At 39.7% G+C, this 20,139-nt stretch overlaps 1 protein-coding gene across 1 annotated transcript; it reads right to left on the bottom strand.

Moving 5' to 3' along the window:
- Nucleotides 1–705: 705 nt before the first annotated feature.
- tmem200ca (transmembrane protein 200C, genome duplicate a) lies at nt 706–14,581 on the bottom strand. Its single transcript, XM_088919539.1, has 2 exons — nt 13,554–14,581; nt 706–3,223 (listed from the first exon to the last, which is right to left on the bottom strand). The coding sequence occupies exon 2, from the start codon at nt 3,188–3,190 to the stop codon at nt 1,553–1,555; it is 1,638 nt and encodes a 545-aa protein (XP_088775665.1). The 5' UTR covers nt 3,191–3,223; nt 13,554–14,581; the 3' UTR covers nt 706–1,552.
- Nucleotides 14,582–20,139: the final 5,558 nt, after the last annotated feature.

Below are 20,139 nucleotides of genomic sequence, written 5' to 3'. Positions count from 1 at the left end.
AACTGATATAGTATCAAATTGGGACCTTGCAACCACTGTACATATCAAGTAAATCACAATCACAGTGTCACTGATGTCATTTTAATTTGTATCAGACTGCCTACAGTTCACCAACCAGTTTGTAGATGGTGTGGAAATCGCTGGGTTTAGTTTAGGCTGCACTGCATTGGGGTCCTCTCAGAAGTGAAGGTGTGACTTAACCTTCCAAATATCTCTAGGCATGTTGCTTTTACTGAATGTTTGCTACTTCTTATTTTATAGTGCAACAGCAATTGCATCACATGCCCAGGAAAAACATCCCACTGTAGTTCAGAAGAATGCAACATCCAATAGTACAGACAGAGCCAAACAAATCCCCTTGAATGTTATTTCTGTAAATTCTAGGACGCTTTTTAATTTGCATGATTTTTCCATGTACTGTATATACTGTAATTCAGAATGTGATGTTGGTACATGTTTCCCAATCTATTATCGACAGCTTCTGTGATAGTCTCTTGCAAGTACTATGAAAGAACAGATGTATTTAGTCACACATTTACAACTGTTCAAAAATTCATCACATTCATATTCTCAGAACATTATGAATAAACATTTGTGCTGGATGAAATCTGCCGTAAATCTGTTTAGTTTTTGTCAGAGGCTTTGAAAATGCTGTTATTGTTTGTGTAAAAGGTAAAATCTTAAAATTAATTTTCAAATTCCAATGAAGATTAATGTTGGAAGCTTTAATACTGAATTAACAGGTCATTAGTTTTATGATTGTATCAGTACTATAGTGACTTAACAGACTGAAACAATACTTTGTATATTTTGATGTTAGCGATGATATATTATTCTGTAGTTATATTAATTATGTCAATACGGAGTGCAGAACGTCCCTGATCTTTTGCTTCTAAGGGGACTAGTACAGAACACAGACTTTTCAAGACTGGTAATTCAATATAGCACTACAAACCTTAAATTTCCAAAAATTACAATTTCGTAACAGTGTCTCATTATATAGATACATTTCTAGACAAGCAATTCAGGCATGTTTAAATAAAATGAAACTGACAAGTACGTATACAATTTGAAGTATGAAATAACTGTTATACTTGTGTTGACAAAAATACATATTTTTCACAGGCAGTTAGAATGTGTTACGAATAATATTGCTTACTTGAGACCAGTGTTGCTCAGACAGAAGGAAAAACTGCCTGTTGTAACACTGAAAAGAAAGTTTGGAAATTATTTTAGAGACTGCAATCCCTAACTGGATTGCCTTACTTTATAAACTAGATTTTAATTTTGTAGTTGTTACTGTTAATATATACTCATTATTTTTGAGACATACAGTCACAACTCAACATAACCATAATGTTTTTGTCTTTTTTCATTTTTTTTTGCTTTGAGTTTTCTACAGTAAATTGTAAATGTAAATAAATGCAACATTCTGAGATTCTTTGGGTTATGACTTAACCGCCAACAGGAGTATTAATTCACCACCAATAGGAGTATAAGATTGTTGTTTTTTTTAAAAAAAAGACGGTGCTAATAGTCGTCATGAATCTTCTCAAACACCAGTGCTTTCAAGATCTTCATTGTCCAAGCTCAGGGAAGCGCCTGACTTGGCAATCATTAGAAGTTTCTCCTTGTTTGTATATTGCCTTGTTATCCCTTTTGGGGGTTCATCAGCACTCTCTTGTAGATCTGGATCTGTAACGCTGCCCTCCTGTTTGTCTGCTTCCTTAGAGACTCCACTGCTGGAGGCAACAGGATCAGAAGATTCAAAAGACTCTCCTCCAGCTTCTCCAAGTTTTATGTAACCCTTGCTGTTCGACCGCTCCAGACGGGGGCAGCTAAGGCGCCTACATCTTTCCCCCTTCTGGTCACCAGCTCTTGATGGACAATCACCGAGGTCTACAGACTTCGAGTAATCGGAAAGGGCGCTGAGGGAAAGGTGGGACCCCATTCCCCTCCGGCTGGGAGACGGAGGGAGCAACTGGACCTGTGAGCCTTGTGGAGAGGTCCGCTGAGCCCCTTGCAAGCTACTTGTGCTCTTGTGAATGGCTGCCGATTCTTCCGGTGAAAACACGTTGGTCTTTGAGGTCTCCACTTTGGTTTCAGTGTTACCACTGTTGGCACTGCTCCCATCAGTCTCTTCCAAGTCACAAACGACTGCTTTGCTTTTCAGGTCTTTTGAGTCTGTGCTCTCTGGTTGCTTAGCGCTGTTTTCCTCTAACACACAGTTGTTAAGCTTGATCACTGGGAGGGTAAAAGCATTGATGGAAGAAGTAACGATCGATCTTGTCTCCCACTTTTTTGCCACGGGTGCCCTTTCAGTTGTCCTGGTTTGTTCCCTGTATATACTGTAGACCGTGTCTGTAAAGCTCTGCCCCTCTCTAGAAACAGTCTGTTGTCTGGCTACGGAGTGCCGCCTCACTGCTTGAATGCTTTCACCCTGATCTTGCTGCTTGACTGCCGCAGAAACTGTAGAAGGCCATGAGCTCTTGGCTAGCATGGCAGTGCTATAAGATCCACCAGACTTCACGTCCACACTCCTTGACTGCACATAGTTGACAAAGCCATTAAGTGGTGTGCAGTCCTTAGTCCGTAAACTGTGAATATCTATGACTGTTGAGTAGATGTCCCTCAGGTTGATAATTTTAGTCTTTTTGTCTCTGTTCTCATGAAGGACAGCATTGGCACAAATGAAAAGGAAAATGCCAATGCCCATGATCAGCGGGCCAAAGACCTTCAACTTGTCCGAATACAAATACCTCTCCAGAAATTCAGCAAAAAAGCCTAAAGATGAAGAAGCGTCCACAGAGGTGCTGTTAGAATGATTGTTTTTCAGCAAATCTCTGTCCGTTTGGTAAACATGTCTATTGCTTGTCTGATTATTTGACTCCAATACTGTCTTTCTGTTATTTGGTGAGTTTTTAGACTGTCGAACATCTTGATAAACTGGACTGTTCCTGGGCCAGTATCCCATCATAGCCATGGCTATTCCTACAAGCAACACTAATATTCCAATGGCAGCAACCAACCCAGAGACAGAACACAGCTTCAATTTGCCCTTGACCACAACAACATCATTCTTTCTTTTCTTCTTTGGTTTCCTCTTCCGCTTGTTCTGCGCTCGATTTTTGGATCGGAGAGAATCCTGTCTTCTGGCTGAAATCCGAAGCAGACCTCCAGTTGCTATCATGATCAAGGTTTGATGGCCGAACAGTCACTCATCCTAGGAATAAAGCAGGGGGACAGAAGAGCTCAGTTATATTCCAGGTTTCTGCAATATCCTCTTCATAACAGTTGTGCTTTAGCATCATTTTAAATGAATTCAACAACACAAAGTCCTTATAAGAGTATGTAAATATCTGATTTTATAGGTATATCTGTCTTACATAACACAAGTGCTATTGTTTCCTTGTTGTATAATAACATTTCCCCCAGTTTACATTAAAGGTTTACATATAGTGCCTTGCAAAAGTATTCATTCATGTTTTGATTAAAAATACTGACTTTAAACAAATATTTACACATCACTTGCAATTCAATAAAGGGGGCAGCATTGGTAGAGGATTGCAAGAGATTGTATCCCAATCGAATTATAATTTCTTGACATTTTTGTTATTGTGGACATACTGCATGTTCCAATGATATACACACACTTTTGGTGATAATTGTGTCAATGAAAGTTAACAGCCAGAAGGAAAGAAGAGGACGTTAACATTTTTGAATGGCACCTGTCTGACAAACTTCCCTTTGGGCTTTTCAATGAGAAGCCTGCACAGAAATAATGTTGCAGTAAAAAGAAGTTACAGAGAAAAGGCTAAGATGTCCAGACTCTTAAGGATGTGTTCTAGGTTAGTGGGGCAGTCACTTGAGCAGAACTTTCAAACTGTTGGCATTATAAGAGTGTGTGGAGACTGTGTGATCCTACCCCCTCTGATGCCTTGCATGTTCTGCATGAGGAATACCAAGTGATGCTTTCACATTTAGAGTCCCTCAGTGCAGACATAACAGTGGTGTTGCAATGACGATGCAAGGGGTGATGTCTTTTATGTAATATATTTCATTTTAACGTAATGTAACGTTATTTGTTCTGTTTGCATGCTTTTGTAAGTCTCTGTATGTGTAAAACATAGTTGCTTGGTTGCAAAATAAACTACTGAGAAATCAGAAAAGAAAGTATTATTGTATCGTAACTGCACAGAAAACACTTAATAAGGTATGGAACAAAAAGTGAGGTGAAATGACAGAAAAACTAAGATAACATCAGTTAGTCCTTTAAGAATGGTTGTTTAATTCAGTTCACTAAGACTCACAGGGATGATGGTGTTTCGAATTTAAATCACAGGAAGTAAGGTTAATTAAGCTTATACTAATGCTGCAGAGGTCATTTAGAATGGTGTGTCATTAAGTTACAGTATAAGAAGAACACTTTTGCCTAGAGAAAGAGTTTAAGGAAAAGCAGCCAGATCAATTTGAAATGTGAAAGGATTACCATACACAGAGTGCCTTGTGAAAGTATTCCTACCTCTGCACAGTTTTCACATTTTATTGCTTTTAATGATTGCAGATATGACACTTTGAAGTAGCAGTTAAAATGTGTTGTATACTGTACATAACCTACTCCACACATTCAAAGCAAAAAACAAAACAAAGAAGTAAATAGATAATGAAAAAAAACAAAAATAAAAAGTCATGCTTGCGTAAGTATTCAGTACCTTTACTGTGACTAACCTAAATTTTGGTACACAAAATGACCTTAACAAGCCACACAAATAGATAAGTGGCCTCTGTCTGCAATGTGTACAATAACAGTGGTTCACATGATTTCAGAATAAATACACCTACAGTATGTTTATGAGGTCCCTCAGTCAGGTAGTGAACTGCAAGCAAAGATTCAACTATGAGGACCAAGGAGCTTTCATAACAACTGAGGGATAAAGTACTGTAGTATGAAGGGGAAGGGTATAAAAACCAACGTAAGGACGGCTAATGTGTCTTTGAGCCTGGTGAAGTTGAATAAGAAGCAGCAGGCACCCTGACACAGCGTAGATCAGGCTGCCCATCTTAACTTACCAGCCAGACAAGGAGGAAGCGTTTAGAGGCGCCACCATGAGGCCAACAGTGACTTTTAAAGAGCGGTAGAGTTCAGAAGAGTTTAGCAAGGGTCTGAATACTTTTGCACAGCACTGTAAATCACTTTAGTCTAGAACAGAGGAGGATTATGATCAAACTCAATGCTCAACATTGACACAAGCAGCTGATGGCACACATGAACACTATGAAGAAGTCCATTTAGTACTGAGATTAGAAGGACTACATCTTTAGACAGAGACCTGTAGGTACCAATTTGCTGATGCCAGTGATGCTTTCAAAAATGACTGAATGATATCCTCAGAGCTACTGTCGTAACACTCAGGCTTGCATTTTCTCTAATTAATTTCTTATTTTCTTATTAACAATAGACAAAAGCAACACCATAAAAATCACATAAGGTAAAACAATGTTAGGAATTTCCATTTAAAACTGAAATGTAACAATCATTCTTATAACACAGCTGAAGTTTATCACTGAATATCTGTTATAACAGGTGGCATGACTGCTTTGATACAGCCCAAAAAATATAAGAAGGTGTTTGTATGTTTTAAAAGGTGACAGAATACTTGACCACCTCTTTTAAATTAAGATAAAAAATATTCTTAATTAATCTTAATTATGATACACCATCATGCTACTAAAGCCATTTATGCTTAATCTAAGTTTAAGTTAACAATAGCTACAGTACAAAGAGCTTAGTAAGCACTTTTAACATGATTATCACACAGGATTGTGAGTTCAGACCCCAGACAGGACACTACTATTGTAACTGTTGTACCGTTCTAAATGTCCTACTGCATAAATAGATCTTCAAGTCATCTACAGTATGTAAATTGACCAACAAAACTGATAAATAAAATAAAAGATTAAAAAGACTAATCAGGAGTTTAATGGCACAGCAAGGCTAGACTTGAAGGAATGTTGTGATCAGAATTAACAGCCCATGCTGCATCAACAGAGGCTGAATTATTTCCTAGTCTGTAAGACATTCTCTCAGTACAATTAAATTTGAATATATGGTAGAGAATGCCTGAAGAGAATTATTTATCAGCCTTTGCTGCTTTTTGTTTGTTCGCACATATACTGTGACAAAAACATTGGCATTAATTACAAAAGCAACCTTTTACCGATGATAAAAAACATAATGTGTTCATGTGTAAAGCCTACAAACAGCAGTTCCAACAGATATTTTTCCTAATTAATTTGCATTTTAATTAGTTTGAGAAACAAACCCAAATTGTACATTTTTTAATAATGAAAATGCATTTCAGTAAGCAGTTTGTAGATCACATAAATATGGTATAGTGTCTTTACAGACTGAATTGTATTACAGTGAGGTGTATTAATTCCATTTACAATTAAATAACCTACCACTGAGCAAAATCAATTAAATATTGTACAGAGTCAATAAAAGACAAGTGCTGATGTATGTTAATGGGCCTGAGTTTACAAATCACACATTTCTAAAGCAGCTCTGACAAAACACAGAGATCACAAGAATTGAACAATTATACTCGGCTAAAACAGCAATTATATACTGAAAGAAAAAAACATTTCAAGATGGCAACATGGCTGTAATTCTTTCCAGTTTCCTTAAAGCATACTGAGGTCAAAGCAGGTGAACAATCCATTGAAATGGATTCACCATAGTGAGAGATTATTTACTGTATGTTCATTTACTTGGCTGTATCATGCCAGATATCCATTCCTTTATTAAGAAAAATTCTGAACAGAAATGGGAGCCATTCACCTTTCAATATGAGGAGTGTGTAATTTAGAATTCACAATGTCCTTTGTAGATAGTGCCGTAGCTGTTTCAAGCAAAAAAAAAGAGGCTGCAGTATGTCCAGCTGTAAGAACACAAGTACAGGTAAAAAAATACAATAATACTTTGGTAGGTATGAAAGTCAGTATTTTCAAATTTGAAAAAAAAAACCCACTATGGTGTGGGGCCATTTGCGTTATGTGTCAGTCGGCTAAAAAATTAATCTAGTCTTTCTGATTATAACATCTCACTTCAAATTATCCATATTTCATAAATTGCAAACTATGATAAGTTGCATGTAAAAATATTCGAGGTAGCTCAGGTGGGCAGCTGCGTCAGCATGCGTAGGCTGCAAAGGAACAAGTTAATAAGTCTATTCCATCCAGAAAAGAGAAGAAAGAAAACACAACGTTTCGGCTGTGGAACAATGTTTTGGCTGTCCCTCTCTCCTGGCTTTTGTTTTCCCAGGCTATATTATCTTTGCTGACTGTCCCATCTTTCTTACACCCGAAGAAGACTCCACAGCTGAAATGCTGTGTTTTCTTTCTTCTCTTTTCAGCATGGAATAAACCTTTACTTGTAAAAATATCTCGCATGCAACAATAAATGGAGACATCAGGGAATGTGTGGCTTTTCCAACGATCACCAATTACTGTAACTCTGCACGTGATTACGATTGCAGTCCGAAAGGAAAGACCTCATTTCCAGCCATCCCACGGTCTTGGCTGAATGTTTGGATCCGTAAATATTCACAGTGGTTTTACTGCCACCTTTATTCGAACTTGGCTGCAGCCGATACAGAGACTGCAGATGAGTAACACAGAGTAGTCTGCTGTGCATGAAATTGTGATGAAGGACATGCCAGGAGCCCCGCTAGCCCAAAATCGGAGGAAAAATCCAGGCCAAGTTCTCTTTATTCTGATCCTGACAAAGGTTCTCCGTAAAGTTTACAGGAACGCGCCCTTTTAACAAACCCACGAAAACTTTAACAGGACCCTTCCCATTAAAAACAACAACAAAAGAAACCCACTGGGAATAGGTTAACAAATGGGTATTTTGTCAAGAGCTGCTTTGACCGCTGGAAACTAACTACTCAGAGCATCCAGGGGTTTGATGGGATGAAAGCAAAGAGACTGCTCTGGATTTGGATTAAGAGTAGGCTAGCCTAAGGTCAGCATACAGCCCAGGGATAAGAGCCTGAGAACCCACTGCTGTAACAGACATGAAAGCACAGAACGTGCAGGTCTGAGTTCTCATGAAGATCACGAGCGTGATACAAAGCAGAATTAAACATATTCCAACAAACTGTTTGAAGAGTCTTTATTTGACTTTTATACTACCTTATAAACAAATGAGGCTAAAGGCCATTAGCATGCTTGGTACTTCATGCCCTTTGAACATTCATCAAAGTCACCTTAGGAAACAGAATATTGCAAAAGGTCCTAGGTTGGTGCAGCACAAACTAATAAAAGGCTTTTTACCATTGCTCACTTTCATCTACTCATAACCATACACAAAAAAATGCGTTTAGAATGTTATTGCAGGCTAATCGACAGAGCATCAATCTGTAGCGCATTAAAAAATAATCTTGCCCACTTCTCTGTGACTAGTCAGAAGTAAGAGAAAAACACATTTGTATTCTGAAGCCATCGCAGGTACTGAAAAGGTCAGCAGCTCCCTGCTGCAGGACCGGTGTGATTCTGCCACCACTTTTCTTAATTTGAGACGACACGTTTTCTCCTATTATAAATGCACATGGCAAGGACAAATAGCAGCATGTAGCATTTCTGTAAAAGATGCCAAGCAAGTTATCCTGTAGCCCTCAGCTGTATTGTTTTTTAGGCTAATAGTTCATGTTGTAATACAAGCTTTGGAATACAAGTCTCCTCTTCTCTTACATTTGCATGAAATCTTAAAAGAATGAAAATTTGCTTTCACATGTACTGTATATTCCTGCAGCTGATAAATACTTTATGATCTCAACTACTTAAACCATGCCCGTTTCCTAGAATGTATGTGTATTTGTGTTGGTCATTTAAAGCTAAAGATCACTGAATGCCCACATCAATAAAAATAACTCACATGCTATAGCGCCCCCGTGTTGGGTCAGTATTAACCCGACGAGGAAAATAACATTGACCCAATGAAGCAAATGATATACAGCAGCTCAGGGACACTAAAGGTTCTTCACAAGATGGTGCTCATGATAAAATGATAAAAATAATCATAACATTTTTTGTTAATTCACCAGGGATTACAAAACACATGATGATCTTACAGTACGTTTAAGATGTTATTCTTCATTTGTCTCGCAAAGATTTAAGGGACTGCAAGTTGTATTTTCAAAACTACACGTGAACAGCAAGGCTCATGAAAATCTGGGGTTTGTTAAGTTATTTAACTACAAATGATGGGCAGGGACCATAATGTCAAAAACAGTCAAAGAGTTTTATGGTGCGCTGATCAGCACAAAACATAATCTTATCTCCCTGAATGATAAGAATGTTACCCTTGGCGCTGTGCTCAGTCTTCATGTACTGCTTTATCTGCACTTCACTATGCTCGGCCTGAGTGAATCCTTCCCTCCCTGCGTTTTAATGACGAGCAAAATCAGATTTCCATATTGCACTTCACTGTGTTCATCCCCAACCTCACCTCACCCTCACACAAAATCAAATACAAGATTTAGGACCACACTCATTTCATACCTGTTTGGTATTAAACAATGTTCACAGTAATCCCATTAATAAACCATGCCTTCACTACAATGCTATTATAAGAAGCAAAATATGTGCATAATAAAGTACAAATATAAAGTGAAAGATTTTATTGCAGACTCATAGAATATTAAGTGCAAAATGAATTAGAATACCTATTTCAAAATTGCTCTTTTTGCCTTGTTATAAACAAATTTTAAATGGCATTGCAGGACAAATCATTAAGTCCTGCCTGTAGCAAACAGAATCATTGCCAATATTACACAAATTATTCTCTCAGGAGCATGATTCAGCATTTACATTTTGCACCACTACTGATGATAAAAAGATCCAGGGCATTAGCATCAAGGACTGACTCGCAGGCTTCTCAGATGTTCTGTAATTAAATGGAGTAGCAAGACCAAGGCTGTATGAAGAATGAGGTGAGTGGGAAGATACTGATCTTAAAAGATTAGATTTATGGTGGTGAAGGTACTAACATGACAAAACACAACACTTGTCCCAGAATGGCTGCAAAATGAGGTCACTGTCTTATGTTTCTGTCAAAAACCAAGTCATTCGAAGTGTGATCAAACTACAAATGCAGTACCAGTGAAAGCAATGATATCACTAAGTACCATTTTCCACAGTGGACAGCACTAGCCCAGTCTAATTCTTAATTAATCTAGCCCTGCAACTAAGAACACTGTAACAATAACACCAATAATTCAAAGCAGTAGCAGTAATTGTAGTCTACTCACTATCCTTTGTGGTACAGTATATGCTGAAAAGATGACAATGGAAAATAAATGTGTGGGCAACTACAATTGATTCTCTCTATTTCATTCACTGGGCTTCTGGCTGGACAATAACATTGGTATTCAGGCAGTAAATCACAGGGAATCATGACTTGTTTTACTTACAGTATGACTACACACTGTTGCCTTTTAGATGACCGGGGTCTGAACTAGTTGCTTCTGTACACCGTGATGGAAAAGCATTGTGAGTTTATCATGGAGAAAACTTTGAAAGACCATTTGTATAATCACTGCTGCAGAAAATATCTTGTGTTGAAGCTCTTGACCTGTACTAGTCCTGAGTTACAGATTGGCTGACAAATGGTAGCATTCGTCAGAATGGGCCTCCTAGCAGCTTCTCTCTATCCACAGTGCTGAAGTCTTGGTGGACAACACTCCAGTCTTCTGTAGAAAATACTGTACAAACATACTGATATTTTAATACTAAATGCACTGCATTGCTATTACAACTGACCAAAAAAGAACAGTATCTCCCCTCAGCGGAAGGGGTCAAATGTCATGGGCTGTATGACCAAATAATGTGTCAAGTACATACTGTAGCTCTGTTTCTAATATTTAGGTTTTGCAAGAGCCAAGAGGAAAATGAATCCGGTTTTCATCTTCAACCAAACAGCACCTGTCAGTTACAAGTAAGATTCCACAGGATGGACAACCAGATCTTTTTAGGTTGCAGAATAAACCTGGCTGTGGCTCACATCACTTCACTGAGCAGCGTGACTCCGCTCAAGAACATTCGACAGCTGTTTTCTATGAAGGGTGAAGGGCAGGGCATATATTTTGATGATCTCCAGATTTATGTTCTAAGGGTACGGGGGAGGTTCATCAAACCCTCAGAATGTGCAGTCTCCTGTTAAAGACAATTGAGAAGTAGATGTCAGCCTCCTTATTTCATTATTCGCCTGGCATTTGTAAGGTAGAAATGTTGCAGAACAGGAAGCAGAGGAAGGAGAATTAAAAAAACGTCGTTTTCAGTGTTAATTTATTTTCGAAGGACTACCATTCAATTTGAATATATCCAAACGGATACAATTGACTAATAATTAAATGCAAGGCTATATTTAAAATTGCGGATGCAGAACATTCGACACGTCACAATAAACACATACTCCAGCGTGGCAGACTGCGTTAATTCTAGAACCACACACAGCGGTAACAATTCACGGACAGGGCTAATCAGCAGGTCAGGAACACGCTAACAGAGTGGATAAGATCAGAAATTAGAAAATGGATAATTCAGGATGCACCTGAACGGTGGTTTTGTACTGCTTGACTGCACAAACTCCCTTTGTGGAGTCAACCCTGGAACATCCAGTCAGTGCCCTGGAGATACCTAATTCCTAATTGCACACATCTCGTTAGGGACTCAGTCTCTAGAGGAATGGCCTGTTCAATTTCGGGGGGGTCTTTCTGTCAAATCTCTTGACGAAAGGATAGAAAAAAAGCTCTAGCCCTGGTTGGTTTGCTCCTGAAACACCGCAGCAATTTCCACACTCTTCGAGCCGCTGTAACATGAAATTCTGAAAATCAACCTTTGAATAAATATATTTCCTTTCTTCCAAACTAGAGTGCTCATTCATAACGGATATTTAATTACAGTGCTAAACTAAACGGCAATTGCTCTTTAAGAGAAAAACGGCATTTTACAGTACATCAAAGACATTGGGAAAAGCTTCTATTCAGGAGCAACTAACGCTTAGCTCTGTATGTTATAAACTCCTGTTCACGACATTCTGAAACATATTTAACGTTTACGGGCAACAGTATATGTTAAAGCAAAAAATCCACTGACAAATTCCCAGCGTAATAGAATACATACTTCTTTCGGTTTTCTGCGGTATGCAAATAATTGCCTGTATCGATAAGTAACCACAGAGAAGGCACAATTCATAGAATATTCCTGCAAAGCAACGTACATTTCAGTATAATTTTATCTGTATTGAGGCAACTCTTACACAATTATTACTAAATTGTCTTAGCCCATAGACAAATGTAGCAATGATAAAGGATGGACATCTGTGAAAATGGCTTCATACTTGTCTGAATTTTCTTCGGAAACCGTGAGTGATCTCTGCTCAAGTCGCCAGCTGGAATAGGTCTCCGTCCTGTTACCTCTTCGACTGCAAGTCACTTCTGTAACCTGCGGTACAGCGCTGAACTACACAGTAACTCTCGGCACACACCGCGGGAGGTTTGCTGGTTAACCGTTGTGGGAGAAAAAACAACGAACGCTGCTCCAGAGATGTTTTCAAACTCCACAATCAGATCTTAAATAATCCTGGAGGTGATCAAAGTGGAACAGGAATATAGCCTCATAGCACAGGGTTAAACAGTGAAGAGCACAAATATCCAAATAGGGATTACTTAAAAAAAACATGACTGGGCGCTAGGGATGATACAGTTAATACAGGCAAAAAGGATGCCGCCGGACCCTAAATTGATAATGAAGATTAAATGTCCCCTACTCTTGGCGGTTTTTTATACCGTGCAGTGATTTAAGATATGTACTGTATGTTTTTTCCCCTCACAACACAAAATGCTCTGAATTCATTTACAGTAGGTGACACTTAAACCCCTACTTCTCACCCGTTTCTCACGAACACCATTCACCCCCAAAAAAGCACAGAATAAACAGAATAAGTAGCGGGGTGTAAAAAAGTAGGAGTAATTAAAATATTACAAGGTGTGTGCAAAGGGGGGAGGGGGGGGGGGTTATAAGATTTAAACATATTGATCCCACTACATCTCTGTTTCTATCAAAGTATATTTTTTTATGAATTCGTCGTACCTTAATGAAAAACGTTTCATCTTAATCATACGCCTAAGCTACACACCTGGACCAAGCATTTATACAAAGCCCTTGGTACACACCTATCACCGACCTTTCTTCTTAAAGCACTAATTAAAGAAATAAGCTACTCAGTTGCGCGAATCGCATACCGTCATGTGTTCAACTGACTTTGTAGATAGGTGTTGCCAATCCATTTACTCTTTCAAAACAGCCCCCGTTTTGTTGAAGAATGTAATACAAAAATAAAGGGATATATAGCGGTAATTTGTTTTCTTAGGCTTCATCAGCTGCCAGTCGTCGAAACTGATCCTAAAGCCGAGGACCCCGAGGTCCGCCAGTCTCCAATAATCTTTAAAATGGCAGCATTTACATGGACAGTAAACGACCAAACTTACCAGGGAAGACGCACGAAATGTAACGACGGCAGGGAGAGAGGGGGGGAAACAGATATTCCCGGGGCTTTCGCAGTCAGCAAAAAGTTTCTGCCTTCCAGTGTGGACACCTCAGACGTGTAAAGGAAACTCTGCGCTGTGTCTGACCCCCCATAATCCAAGCCATAAAAAAAAAAAACGTGGCCAAAGCGTAAAGCTTGACTAAATTGCAGAAGTCATCCAACCTCTAGTGAATAGCCGGTGCCACAAGTTGTAGTTTCCATTGGTGGACGCGCATTGTCCGGATTCCCGAGTCTTCCGTGGATGTCTGTGGGCTCAACGCGGTTTCCTCGGAGTTGCAGCCAGAGGTCTGTGCAGTTTGTAATGGTGAGTTTTCAGCTGGCAGACAGGGGTGATGGTGATATTGCCGATATTACCCTGAATCCCCGCTGTTGCTATGATACCACAGCAGTGGCAGGCTGAAACGGCTGCAGGATGTGAATAATTGCCTTCTTAACTATCCTTTTAGTATAGTAACCAGCCCCTTCCTCTGTCCGCATCTAGATGGGCAGCTCCCCCGCCTGCGAGAAAACCGAGGTTCAAAACGGAGAGCGCAGGTGTGGGAAACACACAAGTGCGCTCGGCAATGTGCATCGCAGCTGCAATATGCACGGCCACATTAGCAACCTGTGCAAGATATCACCTGGGTTCCTTCACAAGCGTGACCTCCTCGCAGTGATGTCAAAAAGCATAAAAGCCACATTGCATGTGTGCGTACCGACGTCACGGCAAGACGATCAGCTCTGACCTGTCGTCAACTGGTTAAAATGTTAGATGAACATCTTCGCTGGAAAAACAAAAAGGCATCGCAGAATGAAATAAATTGTGTTCACCCCGTCTGCTTTCGCAGGGTTCACATAGTGCAAGATATTCGTCCAGAACCTTTAGGCAGTGCGCCTTAAACGAAACTGTTCCCAGAGCATGTTTTTTCCCAGCCATAATCTACATCACCGCAATTATTTCCACAGGATCTGAGAGCTGGAGCTGAAAATAAACATGCCAGCTGCGTGGGATTTGACAATATTCCACTGGGGGGTGGAGGGGAGGGGGCAATGTTCATTTCCGTTTCAAGAGCATTTTTTAGAGACTTTTAGCGTGATACTAGATCCGTTATTTACGAGCAATTACCAAATTATTACTATCAACTATCAACATAAATACATCCCTGTCATGGAACTGCTATATGTGTTTTAAATTTGCAAAACCTTTTGTCTGGTAAAAAAAAAAATACTTTTTTGGATAGCATTGTAAATTCGACTTACGATTCCTATAAATATATATATATAAACAATACTATTTAAACAGTAAATATAATTCAGAAATTCTATGAGCTTTATGCTGATGGAAGGTACAGTAGCTAGACAAAACACATTCTTTTTCTTTTAAAAGTTGCAGTGGTTAGAAATACTGTAACGGATTTGGGTTCTCCAGTTCGTCCCTCGCCGCATGGGCTCGAACCCGGGTCTCCGGCGTCGCTCAACAGGGGTCTTGCCGGCTGAGCTCAAGAACATCTTCTTCAACCCTGGCGGCAACGTCCCTGTTGTGCGCAGGGGCTTATTCGTTATTAGCAATACTAATAAAAAACATAACCTGGAATTTGCAACTAGCAAACCTAAGAAGTACTGTGAATTAAAGTCATTGCGATCTTCAGTTGAAACAATATTAACCACTTATTCAATTTGTTTAAATATATGTTCTTGGTGAAACTGAAGGAGTGTTCGCAAAGCTTTGCAAGTCAGAGATTAGTCTGAAATGCGCTTTTATATGCATTTGCTCAAACCTGTATATGGTAATTCTTGCCCGTTGTCGTTCTATCTAATATTATACAGCTCTTTCAGGGCCATTATTTGGTGAACATTTTCATCATAAGAGCAGCATACGGTCATCAAATCATTGTGATGACCAGTGAAGAAAATGAATTTCCTTTATTATTCTACATTATTCTACAGTAACATCATGACATTTTTGCATACTGCAGGAGGCAAGAAATTGCAGATGACTCCAGGACTGAACGACCATTGGAAAACCAACTAGTTTTCACTTATTCTTGTTCAGAGACATTTTCAGAAGTGCGGTCAGATTCTACTGATGAAAGAAGCTGATGAATATAAGGGGATAGCATACTTGATATGTTGGCAGAGGAAGTGACAGTGCTGGTCAGAGATCAGTGCTGTCACGTCCTCCTCACTCATGAAGGATGAGCCAGGGAGAAAATGCTGCAACATTGATGTTGGGCTGGAGGGAGAGGTGCTAAATCTAGATTGTCGTGCTGCGTACAGCCAGGGATCTTATGTACAGTATGTGGAGAAACGGAAATGTGAGATTAGAATTTAACCTCCTCCTGAGCTTCTCTTCAAAAAACATTTCTGTAGTTCGGTCTAATTCTAATGACGAAATGAGCTGATGAATATAAAAGGATAACGTATTTAATACTTTGTCTTTAACTAGCCTGGCTTAGGAAATGACAGCGATGTCTGTAGAAAAGTGCTGTCACATCCCCCTAAGGATCCCAAGAAACACCCACACAGATTTTGAACACTGAGCTGAGACAAGTCAGTTCGGCTGCAGGCTTGCAGGGAATGAGCAGGACGTGCCTTTAGCATGAAATGAGTGACAAGTGCGTATGATGCACACTTGAGCTTGTTTGAACAAGTAGATACAGATATGCAGTGAATGTGATGTGATATGCTTGTGCCTGTTTGATCAAGACAATTCGGACATGCAGTGAATGAGATGCTGGCCAAAGCTTGTTTGATCAAGAAAATTAGGATGTGCAGTGAATGAGATGCAGGATTGAGATTGTTTGACTAGATTCGGATATGCAGTGTTTTGGAGGAAGACTGACGGTGAATGAAGTGAATGAGAAGCACTTACGATCAGGTGACAGAATGAGTCAGCACCCAGGTGGCTTCATTTGCAGCTAGCGGTGCTAGCAGGACTTGCTTGAGACTGGAACTCTGTGGTGGGCAGCAGAAGTGACCCAGAAGAGTAGCTTAGTGCAGGAAGTAGGAAGACAACGTGCTGAGATTTGCTAGATGGATGAGAACATTTTCCAAGCAAAACCCCCAAAGAAGAAGGAATATCAGCTACAGTACTGTACATATTTGGCTGGAGGCTTTGGAAGGGGGAAGAGATGAAGGCCAGTACCTCGCCAGCTGGACACCAACTGAGGCAGGGGGTGTGGGGGGGGGTATCTCTGTATCTGTCTAGACCGCAGGTACTAGAGACAGCATGGTCTGTGAATGAGCAGACTGACCCCATGTGCACCCATGGGATGGAGTGGGAGTCAGCAACCAGGGGTTAATACAGGGACAGCAAAACACAGGAAAGGTGGAAGAGCAGAGTGAGTGAGATAGGAAGAGAGAGAATTGAAAGCAAAAAGGGGAGACAAAACTGCCTCATTTGTCTGAGTTTCTGGAAGGGTGGATGACATCGGGACAAGTGAAAGAAAATCACAGATCGCATGGCAGAGCAGAGCCACTTGTTTGCAGCGGTTAAGGTTGAGATGAGAAGCAACTCTGGTCGAAGGACATGAATGCAATGAAGGTAAGGTTCCAGAAATGCCTAGTGTGAAACATGTACTGTATTTCTGCAACACAATTAAGTGCTGGTGCTACAAAAAGGGGCTTTTGGTACCATCTGCAGCCAGGAAGCTTATATGAGTAGGGAAGTGGAAGTGCAAGGTTAGAATTTGACCTCCTCCAGAACTACTGTTACAGCATACACCATTAAAAACCATTAACACCACTATGCTTCATTTTGTGCAGTAGAGTTTCACATGACGACAGCCATGTTCAATCTGCTTCAGCTGTCAGTAATTTCCATTCATTCCTGACGTCATTTCCTCAGGAGAAAACTACAAATACAACATGCAATCCCCATCTGGTGGCTTTGTGCCTGAGGATCTGTGCCTATGGCTGGAAGATTGCTGGTTCAAATCCCACAGCTGGCAGAGGAATCCTCCTCTGTTGGGCCCCTGAGCAAGGCCCTTCACCCCAACTGCTCCAGGGGTGCTGTATAAATGGCTGACCCTGTGCTCTGACCCCAAGTTTCTCTCCCTGCCTGTGTCTCTCATGGAGAGCAAGCTGCGGTATGCGAATAGACAATTTCATACAAGAAATTGTACATGGCCCATGATGTGATCTTCTCTCTCCCTTGCATACATCTTTTGCATCCCTCCTCCAGCCCATCTCTACCTCTGCAGCTGCCCCTTGGTCACTCTGGATGACCCTTAGCCAAGTAGTCTAAGCCACATTTATTGTGACTAAAAACACATAGCAACACTGCAAAGGAACAAGTAAAGGTTTATTCCATGCTGAAAAGAGAAGAAAGGAACCACAACAGCAAGGAATAAACCTTTACTTGTTCCTTTTCTGCCTATGCATGCTGACGCAGCTACCTACTTGAACTACCCTATAAAACTGTCAAAATGCTTATTTCTTGGGTGTTGTTTTTCCTAATGGAGTCAGTTTAGTTGGGGTGAACAATAAAACAGTGGAACCTTTGAACTTGCTCTTTTGAATCTGAGGAGGTATATGATTATGTATACCCTGAACTCCACATACTCTACCTAAAGAAAACTTTTTAAGTCAGCTTTAGATCAATATCCTGCCAGAGATACAGTGAATGCTGTTGCTCTACTGTAGACAGCATTATCTCTGAAGCCTTACTTTCTGACATAAAGTATAAATGGCTGACAAGCTTTTCCTACCTGGTATCCTCTGAGCAGGACATCTTGGAGTGTGGGTGCTGCCTTCCCTAAGGAATGCTATTAAAGATGTTTTGGAAATCCAATCATTTGATTTTGACAGAAAGATACGAACTTGTTGAAATGTGTTAATATCAACAATACCTGTTGTATATGAGTAACTATAATATTTTCTAATATATTCCTGCCACAATTTTGATATGGTGCAGCATTTTACAACATATGGTCCTTACCTTCCCCTGTAATGACTTAAGTACCCTGTGTGGAGACAATTCCTCTGCTGTTCTCTGCACATCTTGGAATCTACTGTAGATATGTCAGTTCTGCCTCCAATTTTACTGTATTCTCCCACTTTCAGCTATCACACTGGCTTGAAGAGATGAAGTTTATGTGCAGTTGTGTACATCATAAGATCTTTTACTTGTTAAAACGAATTGTAGATTCTTCGAGGTACAAAATATTTTTTACCACTATTGGTCAGATGGGGAAATCATCCCATTTTAGGTCAGCTTTCATTGGAATAATAATTATTTTTTAATGAAATATCAAAATGACAAACAAGATACAGTAACTAGAAGAAATATATAGACATATATAGACATACAGTATTCACCATGTGGCCAGAATAAAGTACTATTAGTACCAATGGCTATTACCTTTCTTGGTGCGACTATAATGTAGTCGTACATTTACAAGTAGGTTTAATATAGATAACCATTTTTTAATATACCTCTGCTACATCATATTCCTGAAACTGAAGCCATTCACAATGAGGAAAAAAACTTGTTTGCTAGCCCCAGGATGATCAGTTTGCTCCTTGTGCATCACCGTTTACTGCAGGTGAGCACTCACATGTGGTAAACTGGAAGCCATCCACAGATAAATACAACAGAGGTAGCAGAGCTGGGTTATTTTTTCCGAAATTTGCCCCAAATGGGTGGTGTGTTGTTAAAAAAACATTGAAATTATTTGAGATTTGAGATTACTTGAGAGTTCAGTTTAAAATAGCATACAGCAGCACTCAATGATGAAACCCACTAGAACAGATCATACACAGCATTAGTATGTTGGTCAAAGGTTCTGTAACCAGTATGCTGGTGGTCAAGAGAAAAACAAAGTCAGAATTGAGTCTGGACTCCAAAGTATAGGTACTGTGGCAAAGTGGAATAGTTTTAGGGCTTTGTACTCTTGACAGCAGGTTTCAAAACCTCGCTGGGAGCCCTGGTGATGTATCCTCAAGCAAGGAATAAGAACCCAGATTTCTCTAGCCTATATTTGCATGTGGAGAAAGTCTAATTGTAATCTCTGTAGGTTGCTTTAATTAATGAAGGGTAAAATAGGGGCAGGGTAATAGTACAGAATTTGTATGAGATCTTTAAACAAGAATTAGCTTCTGGGAAAAATTAATGGCGATGTTTTGCATGTAGATATTAACAATGAACAAATTTACTTTGAAATATTACCTAGATGAAGACATACATCGTGGAGCCCTCTCTTGTGAGCTGACTTGCCCCACTTTCACTCACTCTCTTAGGGTTATATATCTCAGTTGGGCTCTCGAGGATCCCAGCACAGCGTACTTTACAACTTTTCGGTGTGAATAATTGGTATATGGTTCACTTTCCTATACATAAAATACATAAAAGGTAAATTTTCTTTCCCATTTTTAGGACAGTAATTTTTAAACCTCTCTTAGATATAGTGGGTGGCTGTTCAACACATTTGCAATGCTATCAAACCAACAAGCATAACAATAAATAATAAGGCAATGTTATTACAGTATATTGTAAATTGTCCCATCATGAGTGATCAATGTTTAGGCACAGCTCTTTTTTTTTACAA

The sequence above is a fragment of the Atractosteus spatula genome, chromosome 6 (assembly GCF_055471065.1).
Source record: "Atractosteus spatula isolate fAtrSpa1 chromosome 6, fAtrSpa1.hap1, whole genome shotgun sequence".
NCBI classification, from domain to species: Eukaryota; Metazoa; Chordata; class Actinopteri; order Semionotiformes; family Lepisosteidae; genus Atractosteus; species Atractosteus spatula.
The sequence above is the reverse complement of the archived record's forward strand: the minus strand, read 5'-3'. Positions and strand labels throughout refer to the sequence as shown.

Excerpts from the sequence above, each read along its gene's own strand:
- tmem200ca (XM_088919539.1), bottom strand. The coding sequence starts at position 3,190 with ATGATAGCAACTGGAGGTCTGCTTCGGATTTCAGCCAGAAGACAGGAT.